The sequence below is a fragment of the Haematobia irritans genome, chromosome 2 (genome assembly GCF_050003625.1).
Source record: "Haematobia irritans isolate KBUSLIRL chromosome 2, ASM5000362v1, whole genome shotgun sequence".
NCBI classification, from domain to species: domain Eukaryota; kingdom Metazoa; phylum Arthropoda; class Insecta; order Diptera; family Muscidae; genus Haematobia; species Haematobia irritans.
Genome location: NC_134398.1, coordinates 109,454,708 through 109,471,203, shown reverse-complemented (window position 1 = coordinate 109,471,203; position 16,496 = coordinate 109,454,708). Strand labels below are relative to the sequence as shown.

The 16,496-nt window shown below is 39.4% G+C and overlaps 2 protein-coding genes across 2 annotated transcripts; one reads left to right on the top strand and one right to left on the bottom strand.

The window, feature by feature from the left end:
* Positions 1-9,690: 9,690 nt before the first annotated feature.
* Positions 9,691-11,229, bottom strand: LOC142224970 (uncharacterized). Its single transcript, XM_075294747.1, has one exon. It carries the CDS (start codon positions 11,227-11,229, stop codon positions 9,691-9,693), a length of 1,539 nt encoding a protein of 512 aa, XP_075150862.1.
* A 3,150-nt stretch (positions 11,230-14,379) lies between these two features.
* LOC142224969 (uncharacterized) lies at positions 14,380-14,816 on the top strand. The gene is made up of 2 exons (XM_075294745.1): positions 14,380-14,655; positions 14,711-14,816. Exons 1-2 carry the CDS (start codon positions 14,380-14,382, stop codon positions 14,768-14,770), a joined length of 336 nt encoding a protein of 111 aa, XP_075150860.1. The 3' UTR covers positions 14,771-14,816.
* The last annotated feature ends 1,680 nt before the right edge of the window (positions 14,817-16,496 follow it).

Below are 16,496 nucleotides of genomic sequence, written 5' to 3'. Positions count from 1 at the left end.
GTGACTTCAGAGGTTTTGAGGGTGCAAATTGGTTCAAGGTTGATGATCCCGGAACCTTGGAGCGTGTATTGTAGAGTTTTTGTTCCGCAAACAGTACTGACGTCAATTTCATATGTGGTAGCATAAATCCATTGGTTCTTATGATGTAGTTGTTGCCAGATGATAGGCTCCTTGTAAATGTTGAGTTTGCATCTGGTTGTTGGTTTATGCCTGAACATATCTACTTCGCACGAAGCCGCCATAGATCCCTTCGAGAATATCGCGTGATTATTATCGCAGATAAAAGTATCACCGCTTGGTTGAATACAGTTGCGAATGTCATCACTGGAGAGTGGCATGTATTCATCTCGATGGAGATTGATCGCCAAGTACTCTGTTTGGAGGTGTATCGCAACAAGGGTGCCGTTCTCGTTTGCAGGCACCGCAAATATCGTCAACAACTCAAACGTTTGCTGGTCAACTAGAGGGAGTCGTATCTCGAACATAACCTTGTCTTTAGTGACTGCTGCCTTTGTTCGCATGATTTTGTAGAATTGAATGAGGTCAATGTGATCGAAAGGTAGAACTCGTGATACCGGTAGATGAGCCTTGATTACGTTAATTTCTCTTTGCAGCTGATCCGGCGTTAGTAAGGATGGGCTAATCCTCCCATGATGGGAGTCTGTAAGAACATCAACGATTTCCGCTTCAACTTGGCGTAGTCTTGTTGCTGCTAGAGTTAGTTCGTTGGCAAGAAGAGCTATTGTGTGAGCTATCTTTAGCTGAGCTTTTTCTTCTACCACTTGGTTATGTATCATTGATATGGTGGTTTGGACTTCATTTATTCTAGTTTTTAAAGATAACTCATCTTCCTTTATTATATTTAAGGTCGAGTCGACAATTGAGGTTTGATTGTGTAACAGCGATGTGAGATGGCTTCTGTCCATCTCTGCTCTTTGTATCGTATTGTCCATTTCGGTGGCATAGTCAGCGTCTAGAATTCCAAACAGAGATCTTGCGACATTACCGATAATATTTAGAGCACCTCTACGCAATCTTCTTGGCATGATGATATCTCTTTCCTGGATTAATTCTGCTCTAGTTTGCTTGAGATGAGATGCGAAGTTGTTGCACATTGCTTCGTGAGGAGACATTTTGCATAGTTCGGAGAACATCTTTATACCGTCAGCGAAGTTGTCAATTTCTGATTTAAAGGGTATAAGATTGTAGTAGACCATGAGCTTCCATTCTGCTGTGGCTATCCGTGCCGTACCAATACCTTCAAAATATAATCCGGGTTTTGTTTCAAATGGTTGTGGTCGCATGGGATTACATAATACAACCGGTAGTATCAGAAGAGCCAGTAGTGTTGTGCACAATAAATTAAAGTTATTGGGCCTCGATCGTTTTGTTGTGGCTGGCTCCTGTTCATCTGGTGGCCTTATTCTTTTGTGATCCTCCTTTTCCTTGATATCATCATTGAATAATGGCGCTAAGCGATGGATTGGCCGTTTAATTATACCTGATGAAGTTTTGACATCGACTACACGCACGTTTCCATCTTGTCCTTTGTAGGTTTTGATGATGCGTCCAAGTGGCCACTGCATGACCTGTACGTTGTCCTCCTTGATGATGACAAGTTGGTCGGGTTTGATATTTGCTGATGTCGTCCTCCATTTGTGTCTCTGTTGCAGTTGTGACAAATACTCACTGGACCACCTATTCCAAAAACTGTGTCTTATTTCTGACACGAGTTTCCATCTTTTAGATAGTGGTGTTGGTGGCTGGTTTGTTCTGGCGTCAATTTGTGCGGTCAGGGGTTCCCCTATAAGGAAATGACCTGGCGTCAGTGCGGTTAGATCGTTGGGGTTTGAAGATATGGGAGTTAGCGGTCTTGAGTTTAAAATTGCTTCAATTTCTATGACTACCGTTTCCAGTTCTTCATAAGTAAGGGAGGCGGTGGACACCGAACGCAGAAGAAGATGCTTGGCTGATTTCACCGCTGCTTCCCAAAGGCCTCCGAAATGGGGGGCTCTGGGAGGGATGAATTTAAATTCGATCATTTCTTTGGAACATGCCCTTCCAATAGTCTCTTGTGATTCCTTCCCGAATATTGAGGTCTCCAGTTCCTTCAGTTGATTTCTAGCCCCAACAAAATTTGTGCCGTTGTCTGTATATATCGTTTGGCATCGCCCGCGTCGCGAGATGAATCTTTTTAGGGCTCCAATAAAGGCGTCTGTAGTTAGATCAGTCACAACTTCCATGTGGATTGCCTTTGTGGCAAAACAGCAAAAGACTGCGATATACACCTTATGTGGACGCTTTCCCCTAAGCTTGTAGTGTACCCAAAATGGACCGCAATAATCTACTCCAGTGTTTAAGAAGGGTCGACATGGCGTTATTCTGTCTTCTGGTAAATCACCCATTATCTGTTGATACATTTTTGGTTTGGCCTTTGTACAACGAATGCAATTGTGAACTGTGTTCCTTGCCATTGTTTTGCCCTTTATAATCCAGAATCCCCTTTCTCTTGTTGTATTTAGCAACGTTTGTGGACCGCAGTGATGGTTTTCATTGTGCAGCATCACGAGGATTAGTTTGACGATGGGGTCATTATAAGGCAATATTATTTGATGTGTCATTTCGTATGAGAGATTTGACGCATCTAGTCTTCCGCCAACTCGAAGAATATCTGATTTGTCAAGGAAGGGGGATAGACTGATAATTGGGCTGGATCTGCTGAGTTCTTTGGTTGTCTTTAACTTGTTAATGTCGTCTTTGAAGTCAGCTGATTGTATGGTTTTGACTATTAGATGCAACGCTGAAGTTAACTCTATTGGGCTCAGTACTTTGGTTGCTGGTCGATCGGCTGACGATGTCCTGCTGTTTTTGATAAATCGTTGGATATAAGCCACAACTCTTTGAAGATAATCGAACGAATTGCGGTGGTTGATTTTGTAAATGATTCGTTCTAATCCCATTTGCGTGGCTGTAGTGACAATAACAGGCTTTCGTTTGAATTCTAATTCACTTGTTGGATGCAGTTCCTTCGCGAACTCCTTAGGCCAACTGTCTTCATTTCCATGTAAAAAAAGGGGTCCATAGAACCACATGTTGCACTCCGGTAATTGTTCTGGTTTTAAACCTCTGGAGATTAAGTCTGCGGGATTATTTTTGGAGTCGACGTGTCTCCATTGACTGTTGATGGTGAGTTCTTGTATTTTGCTAATTCGGTTAGCCACAAAGGTTTTGAGTGATGATGATGCCGAATTTATCCAATGCAAGACAATTTCGGAATCAGACCAGAAGAAGAGCTGTTTGTCTTCGTATCTTAGTTCATTTTTTGTTTTGTTGGCCAGTTCTGCTCCTAGAAGTGCTGCGCAAAGTTCTAGCCTTGGCAGCGATACCCTTTGGAGAGGCGCCACTCTGGATTTGGCGCACAATAGTCGGACGATTATCCTTTTATTTGGGAGTTTAGATCGAATGTAAATTGCGGCTCCATAAGCCCTTTCTGATGCGTCCACAAAGACATGCATTTGAATGTGCTTCGCAGTTTGGCCGTCGAAAACGTGGCGTGGGATGTGGGTATTGTCTAACATATTTAGTGCATTACGAAAGGCGTGCCATTTTGTTTTTCGATCTTCAGGGAGTTCATCATCCCAAGATATTTGATCCTCCCAAAGTTGTTGAATGAATATCTTGGCTGCCACTACGACTGGGCCTGCTATACCTAACGGGTCGTAGATTCGTGCTACATCTGATATGACAGATCGCTTTGTTATCACTGAGACTGGCTGAAGATTTGCCCTAAGGCAGAATTGATCCGATGCTGGGCTCCATATCAGTCCCAATGCCTTGATTGATGCGTTTTCAAAATCAAGGTTGACTTCTTGATCATCTTGCGGTATGTCTTGGAGGAGTTGGCGATGGTTTGCACACCACTTCCGTAACTTGAAGCCGGCTTCCTTGAGTAAGGCAATTTTTGCAGTATTGTGGACACTAGGACTCGCTTGTTGTTGTACCTGTCCTTCAACGTGTTCCATGCCGTTGTGTAGTTTCCTTCAGTGAGATCCAGGTGACGTATTAATCGTTCTGCTTCCCCGCTCAAATTGGCCTTGAGATACCACATCTTTTGGATTGCCGGAATATCTTGCTCATGTATCATTTTCGAGAATATGTCCGAAAATGGTTGCCACGATAGGCAATCTCCATTAAACCTTGGTATGGATATCTTTGGTAGCTGTAGGTTGCAACTACCCTTTGCTTGCTGCATTGATTCCGAGGTTATGTTTTCGCTTGATTGTGTTTTCGAAAGAGACGCTATTTGAATTGCAACGTTCTCTTCTAAGGCTTCATAGTCTTCGCTGTCATAACCCTCAGCCGCCGGGTTGGCACACATTTCCCAAATGTCCAAATGAATAGTCTCGATCTTCTGCCATAATCTGTCTATAGCAGATAGAGATTGGACTGGTGATTGAATTAGACGTCTCAAGGACGATTTAAGTGCTGCTTGACGTCTTATCAGTCCATGAATGTTGTTTGCGGGTGCACTAGCACCTTGATTTACTAGCACTGATGATGCGGATGGGTTGTCTGCGGTAAACCCTGCTCCGCGTTCTGCTGGCAATGGCTTCGTTTGCCTGCTCAGACCTTTAATTAGCTGCTCTACTTCCTCAATAGTTGTATTGTATACGATTCCTATTGATTTATGGATATCTTCGACAATATACGGGTCATCTTCGCCCAACATCGAGTTGTTGCGTATGATATTTTCCGCTGTGTCAAAGGCTTTCCATTGAGCAATTAAATCTTCTTTTTTCTTTGTATAATACTCCACAGATCTTCGCTCGTGTGGAGTTTTCTTTATGTTGGCTACCGCTTTTTCTATGTTTGCGGCCCTTTCCTTTTGACGGATTATCAAATCCTTTAAGTTTTCCATTTTTAAATTTCGTCGGTACTGGAAGACTTCAATTTAGACTGCGATCAATGTATGGCGATCCAATGTGTAGCGATCCAATGTGTAATGAATGTGTAACGGGATTAGTGTTCCTTTTGTCGATGTCACCAACGGGATTATTTTTCCTTTTGTCGGGGTCACCAATGTATAATTCGTAGGGTAGTTCAAGTACAAACAAGAACTGTATAAATTCCTAAAGTTGTTCAAGTACAAACAAGAACTGTTAGATGTTGGACATAGGGTACTTGAACCGTATGTCGATGATAATGATGCAAAATGCCAATTTGATCTAGCATGATGTTTATTTTCATTCAAGTTATTTATACCAAATAACTGATGATTAGTCAGAATACTAAGTTAACATGTTGGATATGTAGCCTATGCTATGTCAGTGACTTAAATAATATTTATGCTGACTTAGTATATTAGTTTAGTGAACTAGTGCAGCAGAAGTCGACAACCTGACCAATTATTGTCGGTGAAATTTGATTCTTTATTTAAATAGGTCGGCTGTTGACTTCTGCTGCTTACAATGCAAATGATATTTAAACATATATGCTCTATAATATAGCAGCGTAAATGCTATTTACTATGTAATTAATTTTAATTATATTTATGTTATATCCTATAGCAGTGTAATGCAACTGTGTTCTTGAACATAGACTGCTAGTGAAGTGGGAAAGTTGTAACTTCCCCTTTTCTAAAACTCGTGCCCCGGTAATCAGTGGTTGTCGTTACAACCGCTCCATTGTCGCCCGTGGTTGTTGTTACAACTGCGCACCGTCGCCGGTAGTGGTTGTCTTTACAACCGCTCCATCGCCGCCGCCCGTGGTTGTCGTTACAACTACGCATCATCGTCGCGGTCGCCCGTGGTTGTTGTTACAACTGCGTCATCGCCGCCGGTAGTGGTTGTCGTTACAACCGTTCCGTCGCTGCCGCCCGTAGTTGTTGTTACAACTGCGTCATCGCCGCCGCTAGTGGTTGTCGTTACAACCGCGCATCATCGTCGCTGCCGCCCGTGGTTGTTGTTACAACTGCGCCATCGTCGCCGGTAGTGGTTGTCGTTACAACCGCTCCGTCGCTGTCGTCCATGGTTGTTACAACTGCGCCATCGTTACTGTCGCTGTGCCTGTCATCAGTTTAGCATCGGATCGACGCCGTAAGCCGTTTATCTACGTCCGCATCTTCGTCCATCGTCTCTGGCCGTACGAATCTGTGTTTATGTAGATGTGTGTTAATATAGTGTTAATGTTGTGTATGAGACTAATAAAATTATAACGTTGAATGAAAACATAAATAAAGTCAGTGTTCATAAATAAGGTCAGTGTTTTCTCTTTCTGTGGAAATATTGTAATGTTTGTCGTTTTAATATTGTTTTGTTGTGAATTAGTTGGTAAAATAGTGTTTTTTCCTTTTGTTCATAAATGCCTGCCTAAGTGGTTTGCCGGCGCTTAAAAACGCCACGGACAGAAAAAGGTTTTTATATTTTTCTTTGCAGGCACAACCAGGTGCCACAGCAAGTTAATCCTTGTTTACAAAATGAAATGCCAGTTTAGGCTTTCTGAACTTGAATGATTCCTTTATTCAACAATGTTCCTCTTTTATACTTAAATAACGGTATTTATAATTTTTAATTCTTTTTTCAACATTATCCTTAAAAATAAACAACAATCCTTAAACATAACATATGATCTAAACTTATAACTAACAGCTGATAAAAAATACAATTATTCTCAAACTACTTAACAGCTGATTCATACATATAATACCGTTTACACTACAATATAAATATTTTGTAACGACCCTGGACACCCTGAGTTTGCCCCAGCTTCAAAGTGAAAACACGTCGTTACAATGGCGCCCGAGCAGGGACAGTTTAAACTGCCCGCCACAGAAAGAGTAAGCGATCAAATTCACTGACGGAATCACCAGCTTAAAAGACTAAAAGTGTAAATTATCCATAACTACAAAGTGTCAAAACATAAACATTTTAATGTGAAGAAAATAATATAGACAGTGTGAACAAAAAAAAATACATAAACTAACAAAGTGTGCAAGGCATATTAATCCAGGTAAAGTCATGCAATCAGGTGACTAATATCGACATTCATCTTGTCAAAGGCTTTGTTTACGTTTAGTAGATTTGTTTACATTCTTTGCTTTTATTTACATTGTGTTATTAGTATGGGGTTAGTTTTATAAAAGAATTTTCTTAAAAAAACTTATTTATATATACTATGTTCACAAAAACCGAATTCAAAGTGCGCAAAATTACAATTCGGGAACAGCTCAAAGTATCACAATATGATGGAGGCATAAGGCAAATAAATGTTGAAGAATGTATTGCTAAACTGAAACACTATGGTTCGAGTGTACGAATTGAGGCATTAAGGAATCTAAGAGATGCAATAGCAATAAATCATGGGATCCCTATGAAGTTCAAAGAGCTTATATGGAAAAGGTCATCATATGTCTACGAGATGGATCAAATGGTTTTCTGGAATCCCCAACGGGTATAAAATAATGTATAACAATGTAACCACCAATAAAACAAAAACTTTCTCATAGGAACCGGTTAAACCTTATGTTCATCTTTGGAATAGCTGCAATCCCGAGAAGAGGAAATGAAGATGCAAATACAACAAACAGAACCGCCACCAATTATTTTAAAAACAATCCTATTTAGGCGGAGCACCTGTAAATGATTGCTCGTGCAAAGCCCATGGATGGTAGCTGGGGTCTTCCTAAAATAATATGTATGTAATGGGAACTTGAGGTACCCATTCACAACTAACGCAAGCTATGTAAGAATTAAAGCGGACATCTTACTCATTTACGAGAGCGGTGGTTTTGGGATCCAGAGATCAATTGTGTATATATCCCGAGGTATTGCGAGAACAGGGCAATTCAAATAAAACATAGATCGATTTGTCGATTTCGAGTCCAAAAAAGAACTTGTGCCTTTCATCATCGTGTGGAATCGTGCAAAGATGATCTGGATTTAATGGACATTGAAGACTTGGTTAAAGTAGGTAAAAACTCAAAATGTGTCCATATTATGGAGCCAAAGAATTGATTGAAGATGCAGACAATGTATTTATGTCCTATAACTATTTATTGGACACATCTGCACGGAAAGCAAATAGAATTGAATTGAGCAATACTTCATAATATCGGAAAGATAAATAATAAATAATTTTTATGATTTTTTATAATTTTTAATGGATTCTAACGCTTGTCTGAAACGTGTGACCTCAAATATTTACAATAATTCATAATTTTTTCAGATTGAATTTAACATTTTTCGACAAAATTTAAATAATTTGTACCATTTTATGAATTCTTAAACAGTTTTTAACCAATTTGAAACAAAAAATGTAACATTACCAATTAAAAATATGAATAAAACATGTTATAAAAAATTGAATGAAAAGAACTTCCTGTGTAGTTAAAATGAAGAACATCATTGGGAGTACATCTTCTGGAAGTTCTTTTAAAGTTGTGCCTTTGGAAGAACTTCCAAATTTTTTGATGGGTAACTCTGCACTTCTGCCACATAGGATCAGCAAAAATTTTTTATTAAATAGCGCAATGCCTCATACAATTGCAACCGAATCGTTCGTGTTCTCTCACTTCACCTAGGCTCTGTGCTAATCGTTCCAAAGTTCAGCTTCCTTGGCTGAACGAAAACGTCTACTGCGCTGTTGATTCATTTTTGCACGAGGGGCCACGCCGTCAATGGCCATAAAGAATAATTTCTGTGGTTTAATTAGAAAAAACAACTTGTCAATATAGTTGAATATGTCCTTCCACATATCCTCCTGTTATGTTGAGATGGATGTTTGTATCATCGGAATGGGAGCAATTGTGAATAATGCTATTCATATCCAAATAAAGATTATCAAAATCGGGAACCTAAATAGAATACACAAGAAGCTCATAATTATTTCCTCCAACTTGTTACATGTCACTCCACACTTACGCATTGTTTCCAGGCCAATTCACTGAGGCAAGGATACCGTTCGCTTATGTAGCGGAAAAATTTCGCCCCATTTTTTGTTGTTGTTTTGTATTGATGTCTGCCTTAGACATATATTTAACTTCAAATGACTTTGTTCTTTGTAATAAACAATTGTTGGCTGAAAACAACACTACACATACACAAAATGTCAACTTAAGTCATCTGCCATTTTAGTTTGACATTATAATTATCATGGGGGGTACACACGTTTGCTCGTGACTTTACCTTTAATTAATATGCCTTGCAAAGTGTGGAAAGTAAACAGTAAATAAAACAAGAAATCAAAACAGATATATATTGTGAAGTGAAAAAAAAATGATAAGTGGAAAGGAATACTCAGTTCAAAGCCCTCTGGTGCAACCAAATAATCTGGAAGTGGTTACAAAAGAAGAAATGAATGGTGGCTATGGAAGTATCGTCGAACAGGTACGAAAATGGGGAGTAAAATTTGAAAATGGACGTGAGCCCCTCGAATTTATTGAACGATTGGAAGAATTGGCTGCGATATCAGAAGTCGACTTGAATCATCTCCCACGTATCATGTCGGAATTCCTACGTGATAAGGGGCTAGTTTGGTTCCGAAATAATATTCGACAGTGGAAAGAGTGGAATGATTTTAAGAGAGATTTCTGTAAGTTCTTCTTGCCGGCCAGGTATTTTGAAAACTTGGATGATGAAATACGAAAACGAATGCAGCGCCCCAGGAGTCGTTCAAGGAATACGTTTTAGCACTTCAGTCACTAATGAGGCATACAGACTTAACCGAGCAACAACGATTAGAGCGAGTATATCGTAACGCCAAACCGTGCAGCATCACGAGGATTAGTTTGACGATGGGGTCATTATAAGGCAATATTATTTGATGTTTCATTTCGTATGAGAGATTTGACGCATCTAGTCTTCCGCCAACTCGAAGAATATCTGATTTGTCAAGGAAGGGGGATAGACTGATAATTGGGCTGGATCTGCTGAGTTCTTTGGTTGTCTTTAACTTGTTAATGTCGTCTTTGAAGTCAGCTGATTGTATGGTTTTGACTATTAGATGCAACGCTGAAGTTAACTCTATTGGGCTCAGTACTTTGGTTGCTGGTCGATCGGCTGACGATGTCCTGCTGTTTTTGATAAATCGTTGGATATAAGCCACAACTCTTTGAAGATAATCGAACGAATTGCGGTGGTTAATTTTGTAAATGATTCGTTCTAATCCCATTTGCGTGGCTGTAGTGACAATAACAGGCTTTCGTTTGAATTCTAATTCACTTGTTGGATGCAGTTCCTTCGCGAACTCCTTAGGCCAACTGTCTTCATTTCCATGTAAAAAAAGGGGTCCATAGAACCACATGTTGCACTCCGGTAATTGTTCTGGTTTTAAACCTCTGGAGATTAAGTCTGCGGGATTATTTTTGGAGTCGACGTGTCTCCATTGACTGTTGATGGTGAGTTCTTGTATTTTGCTAATTCGGTTAGCCACAAAGGTTTTGAGTGATGATGATGCCGAATTTATCCAATGCAAGACAATTTCGGAATCAGACCAGAAGAAGAGCTGTTTGTCTTCGTATCTTAGTTCATTTTTTGTTTTGTTGGCCAGTTCTGCTCCTAGAAGTGCTGCGCAAAGTTCTAGCCTTGGCAGCGATACCCTTTGGAGAGGCGCCACTCTGGATTTGGCGCACAATAGTCGGACGATTATCCTTTTATTTGGGAGTTTAGATCGAATGTAAATTGCGGCTCCATAAGCCCTTTCTGATGCGTCCACAAAGACATGCATTTGAATGTGCTTCGCAGTTTGGCCGTCGAAAACGTGGCGTGGGATGTGGGTATTGTCTAACATATTTAGTGCATTACGAAAGGCGTGCCATTTTGTTTTTCGATCTTCAGGGAGTTCATCATCCCAAGATATTTGATCCTCCCAAAGTTGTTGAATGAATATCTTGGCTGCCACTACGACTGGGCCTGCTATACCTAACGGGTCGTAGATTCGTGCTACATCTGATATGACAGATCGCTTTGTTATCACTGAGACTGGCTGAAGATTTGCCCTAAGGCAGAATTGATCCGATGCTGGGCTCCATATCAGTCCCAATGCCTTGATTGATGCGTTTTCAAAATCAAGGTTGACTTCTTGATCATCTTGCGGTATGTCTTGGAGGAGTTGGCGATGGTTTGCACACCACTTCCGTAACTTGAAGCCGGCTTCCTTGAGTAAGGCAATTTTTGCAGTATTGTGGACACTAGGACTCGCTTGTTGTTGTACCTGTCCTTCAACGTGTTCCATGCCGTTGTGTAGTTTCCTTCAGTGAGATCCAGGTGACGTATTAATCGTTCTGCTTCCCCGCTCAAATTGGCCTTGAGATACCACATCTTTTGGATTGCCGGAATATCTTGCTCATGTATCATTTTCGAGAATATGTCCGAAAATGGTTGCCACGATAGGCAATCTCCATTAAACCTTGGTATGGATATCTTTGGTAGCTGTAGGTTGCAACTACCCTTTTGCTTGCTGCATTGATTCCGAGGTTATGTTTTCGCTTGATTGTGTTTTCGAAAGAGACGCTATTTGAATTGCAACGTTCTCTTCTAAGGCTTCATAGTCTTCGCTGTCATAACCCTCAGCCGCCGGGTTGGCACACATTTCCCAAATGTCCAAATGAATAGTCTCGATCTTCTGCCATAATCTGTCTATAGCAGATAGAGATTGGACTGGTGATTGAATTAGACGTCTCAAGGACGATTTAAGTGCTGCTTGACGTCTTATCAGTCCATGAATGTTGTTTGCGGGTGCACTAGCACCTTGATTTACTAGCACTGATGATGCGGATGGGTTGTCTGCGGTAAACCCTGCTCCGCGTTCTGCTGGCAATGGCTTCGTTTGCCTGCTCAGACCTTTAATTAGCTGCTCTACTTCCTCAATAGTTGTATTGTATACGATTCCTATTGATTTATGGATATCTTCGACAATATACGGGTCATCTTCGCCCAACATCGAGTTGTTGCGTATGATATTTTCCGCTGTGTCAAAGGCTTTCCATTGAGCAATTAAATCTTCTTTTTTCTTTGTATAATACTCCACAGATCTTCGCTCGTGTGGAGTTTTCTTTATGTTGGCTACCGCTTTTTCTATGTTTGCGGCCCTTTCCTTTTGACGGATTATCAAATCCTTTAAGTTTTCCATTTTTAAATTTCGTCGGTACTGGAAGACTTCAATTTAGACTGCGATCAATGTATGGCGATCCAATGTGTAGCGATCCAATGTGTAATGAATGTGTAACGGGATTAGTGTTCCTTTTGTCGATGTCACCAACGGTATTATTTTTCCTTTTGTCGGGGTCACCAATGTATAATTCGTAGGGTAGTTCAAGTACAAACAAGAACTGTATAAATTCCTAAAGTTGTTCAAGTACAAACAAGAACTGTTAGATGTTGGACATAGGGTACTTGAACCGTATGTCGATGATAATGATGCAAAATGCCAATTTGATCTAGCATGATGTTTATTTTCATTCAAGTTATTTATACTAAATAACTGATGATTAGTCAGAATACTAAGTTAACATGTTGGATATGTAGCCTATGCTATGTCAGTGACTTAAATAATATTTATGCTGACTTAGTATATTAGTTTAGTGAACTAGTGCAGCAGAAGTCGACAACCTGACCAATTATTGTCGGTGAAATTTGATTCTTTATTTAAATAGGTCGGCTGTTGACTTCTGCTGCTTACAATGCAAATGATATTTAAACATATATGCTCTATAATATAGCAGCGTAAATGCTATTTACTATGTAATTAATTTTAATTATATTTATGTTATATCCTATAGCAGTGTAATGCAACTGTGTTCTTGAACATAGACTGCTAGTGAAGTGGGAAAGTTGTAACTTCCCCTTTTCTAAAACTCGTGCCCCGGTAATCAGTGGTTGTCGTTACAACCGCTCCATTGTCGCCCGTGGTTGTTGTTACAACTGCGCACCGTCGCCGGTAGTGGTTGTCTTTACAACCGCTCCATCGCCGCCGCCCGTGGTTGTCGTTACAACTACGCATCATCGTCGCGGTCGCCCGTGGTTGTTGTTACAACTGCGTCATCGCCGCCGGTAGTGGTTGTCGTTACAACCGTTCCGTCGCTGCCGCCCGTGGTTGTTGTTACAACTGCGTCATCGCCGCCGCTAGTGGTTGTCGTTACAACCGCGCATCATCGTCGCTGCCGCCCGTGGTTGTTGTTACAACTGCGCCATCGTCGCCGGTAGTGGTTGTCGTTACAACCGCTCCGTCGCTGTCGTCCATGGTTGTTACAACTGCGCCATCGTTACTGTCGCTGTGCCTGTCATCAGTTTAGCATCGGATCGACGCCGTAAGCCGTTTATCTACGTCCGCATCTTCGTCCATCGTCTCTGGCCGTACGAATCTGTGTTTATGTAGATGTGTGTGAATATAGTGTTAATGTTGTGTATGAGACTAATAAAATTATAACGTTGAATGAAAACATAAATAAAGTCAGTGTTCATAAATAAGGTCAGTGTTTTCTCTTTCTGTGGAAATATTGTAATGTTTGTCGTTTTAATATTGTTTTGTTGTGAATTAGTTGGTAAAATAGTGTTTTTTCCTTTTGTTCATAAATGCCTGCCTAAGTGGTTTGCCGGCGCTTAAAAACGCCACGGACAGAAAAAGGTTTTTATATTTTTCTTTGCAGGCACAACCAGGTGCCACAGCAAGTTAATCCTTGTTTACAAAATGAAATGCCAGTTTAGGCTTTCTGAACTTGAATGATTCCTTTATTCAACAATGTTCCTCTTTTATACTTAAATAACGGTATTTATAATTTTTAATTCTTTTTTCAACATTATCCTTAAAAATAAACAACAATCCTTAAACATAACATATGATCTAAACTTATAACTAACAGCTGATAAAAAATACAATTATTCTCAAACTACTTCAGCTGATTCATACATATAATACCGTTTACACTACAATATAAATATTTTGTAACGACCCTGGACACCCTGAGTTTGCCCCAGCTTCAAAGTGAAAACACGTCGTTACAATGGCGCCCGAGCATGGACAGTTTAAACTGCCCGCCACAGAAAGAGTAAGCGATCAAATTCACTGACGGAATCACCAGCTTAAAAGACTAAAAGTGTAAATTATCCATAACTACAAAGTGTCAAAACATAAACATTTTAATGTGAAGAAAATAATATAGACAGTGTGAACAAAAAAAAATACATAAACTAACAAAGTGTGCAAGGCATATTAATCCAGGTAAAGTCATGCAATCAGGTGACTAATATCGACATTCATCTTGTCAAAGGCTTTGTTTACGTTTAGTAGATTTGTTTACATTCTTTGCTTTTATTTACATTGTGTTATTAGTATGGGGTTAGTTTTATAAAAGAATTTTCTTAAAAAAACTTATTTATATATACTATGTTCACAAAAACCGAATTCAAAGTGCGCAAAATTACAATTCGGGAACAGCTCAAAGTATCACAATATGATGGAGGCATAAGGCAAATAAATGTTGAAGAATGTATTGCTAAACTGAAACACTATGGTTCGAGTGTACGAATTGAGGCATTAAGGAATCTAAGAGATGCAATAGCAATAAATCATGGGATCCCTATGAAGTTCAAAGAGCTTATATGGAAAAGGTCATCATATGTCTACGAGATGGATCAAATGGTTTTCTGGAATCCCCAACGGGTATAAAATAATGTATAACAATGTAACCACCAATAAAACAAAAACTTTCTCATAGGAACCGGTTAAACCTTATGTTCATCTTTGGAATGGCTGCAATCCCGAGAAGAGGAAATGAAGATGCAAATACAACAAACAGAACCGCCACCAATTATTTTAAAAACAATCCTATTTAGGCGGAGCACCTGTAAATGATTGCTCGTGCAAAGCCCATGGATGGTAGCTGGGGTCTTCCTAAAATAATATGTATGTAATGGGTACTTGAGGTACCCATTCACAACTAACGCAAGCTATGTAAGAATTAAAGCGGACATCTTACTCATTTACGAGAGCGGTGGTTTTGGGATCCAGAGATCAATTGTGTATATATCCCGAGGTATTGCGAGAACAGGGCAATTCAAATAAAACATAGATCGATTTGTCGATTTCGAGTCCAAAAAAGAACTTGTGCCTTTCATCATCGTGTGGAATCGCGCAAAGATGATCTGGATTTAATGGACATTGAAGACTTGGTTAAAGTAGGTAAAAACTCAAAATGTGTCCATATTATGGAGCCAAAGAATTGATTGAAGATGCAGACAATGTATTTATGTCCTATAACTATTTATTGGACACATCTGCACGGAAAGCAAATAGAATTGAATTGAGCAATACTTCATAATATCGGAAAGATAAATAATAAATAATTTTTATGATTTTTTATAATTTTTAATGGATTCTAACGCTTGTCTGAAACGTGTGACCTCAAATATTTACAATAATTCATAATTTTTTCAGATTGAATTTAACATTTTTCGACAAAATTTAAATAATTTGTACCATTTTATGAATTCTTAAACAGTTTTTAACCAATTTGAAACAAAAAATGTAACATTACCAATTAAAAATATGAATAAAACATGTTATAAAAAATTGAATGAAAAGAACTTCCTGTGTAGTTAAAATGAAGAACATCATTGGGAGTACATCTTCTGGAAGTTCTTTTAAAGTTGTGCCTTTGGAAGAACTTCCAAATTTTTTGATGGGTAACTCTGCACTTCTGCCACATAGGATCAGCAAAAATTTTTTATGAAATAGCGCAATGCCTCATGCAAACGATCCATAAATTCTGTTCCTGGTGTATACAATTGCAACCGAATCGTTCGTGTTCTCTCACTTCACCTAGGCTCTGTGCTAATCGTTCCAAAGTTCAGCTTCCTTGGCTGAACGAAAACGTCTACTGCGCTGTTGATTCATTTTTGCACGAGGGGCCACGCCGTCAATGGCCATAAAGAATAATTTCTGTGGTTTAATTAGAAAAAACAACTTGTCAATATAGTTGAATATGTCCTTCCACATATCCTCCTGTTATGTTGAGATGGATGTTTGTATCATCGGAATGGGAGCAATTGTGAATAATGCTATTCATATCCAAATAAAGATTATCAAAATCGGGAACCTAAATAGAATACACAAGAAGCTCATAATTATTTCCTCCAACTTGTTACATGTCACTCCACACTTACGCATTGTTTCCAGGCCAATTCACTGAGGCAAGGATACCGTTCGCTTATGTAGCGGAAAAATTTCGCCCCATTTTTTGTTGTTGTTTTGTATTGATGTCTGCCTTAGACATATATTTAACTTCAAATGACTTTGTTCTTTGTAATAAACAATTGTTGGCTGAAAACAACACTACACATACACAAAATGTCAACTTAAGTCATCTGCCATTTTAGTTTGACATTATAATTATCATGGGGGGTACACACGTTTGCTCGTGACTTTACCTTTAATTAATATGCCTTGCAAAGTGTGGAAAGTAAACAGTAAATAAAACAAGAAATCAAAACAGATATATATTG

What these genes read in the sequence shown, in the direction of transcription:
- LOC142224970 (XM_075294747.1), bottom strand. Translation starts at nt 11,229, where the DNA reads ATGGAACACGTTGAAGGACAGGTACAACAACAAGCGAGTCCTAGTGTC.
- LOC142224969 (XM_075294745.1), top strand. Translation starts at nt 14,380, where the DNA reads ATGTTCACAAAAACCGAATTCAAAGTGCGCAAAATTACAATTCGGGAA. An exon ending in TTTTCTGGAATCCCCAACGG is followed by an intron (nt 14,656 to 14,710) that starts GTATAAAATAAT and finishes ACTTTCTCATAG; the next exon opens with GAACCGGTTAAACCTTATGT.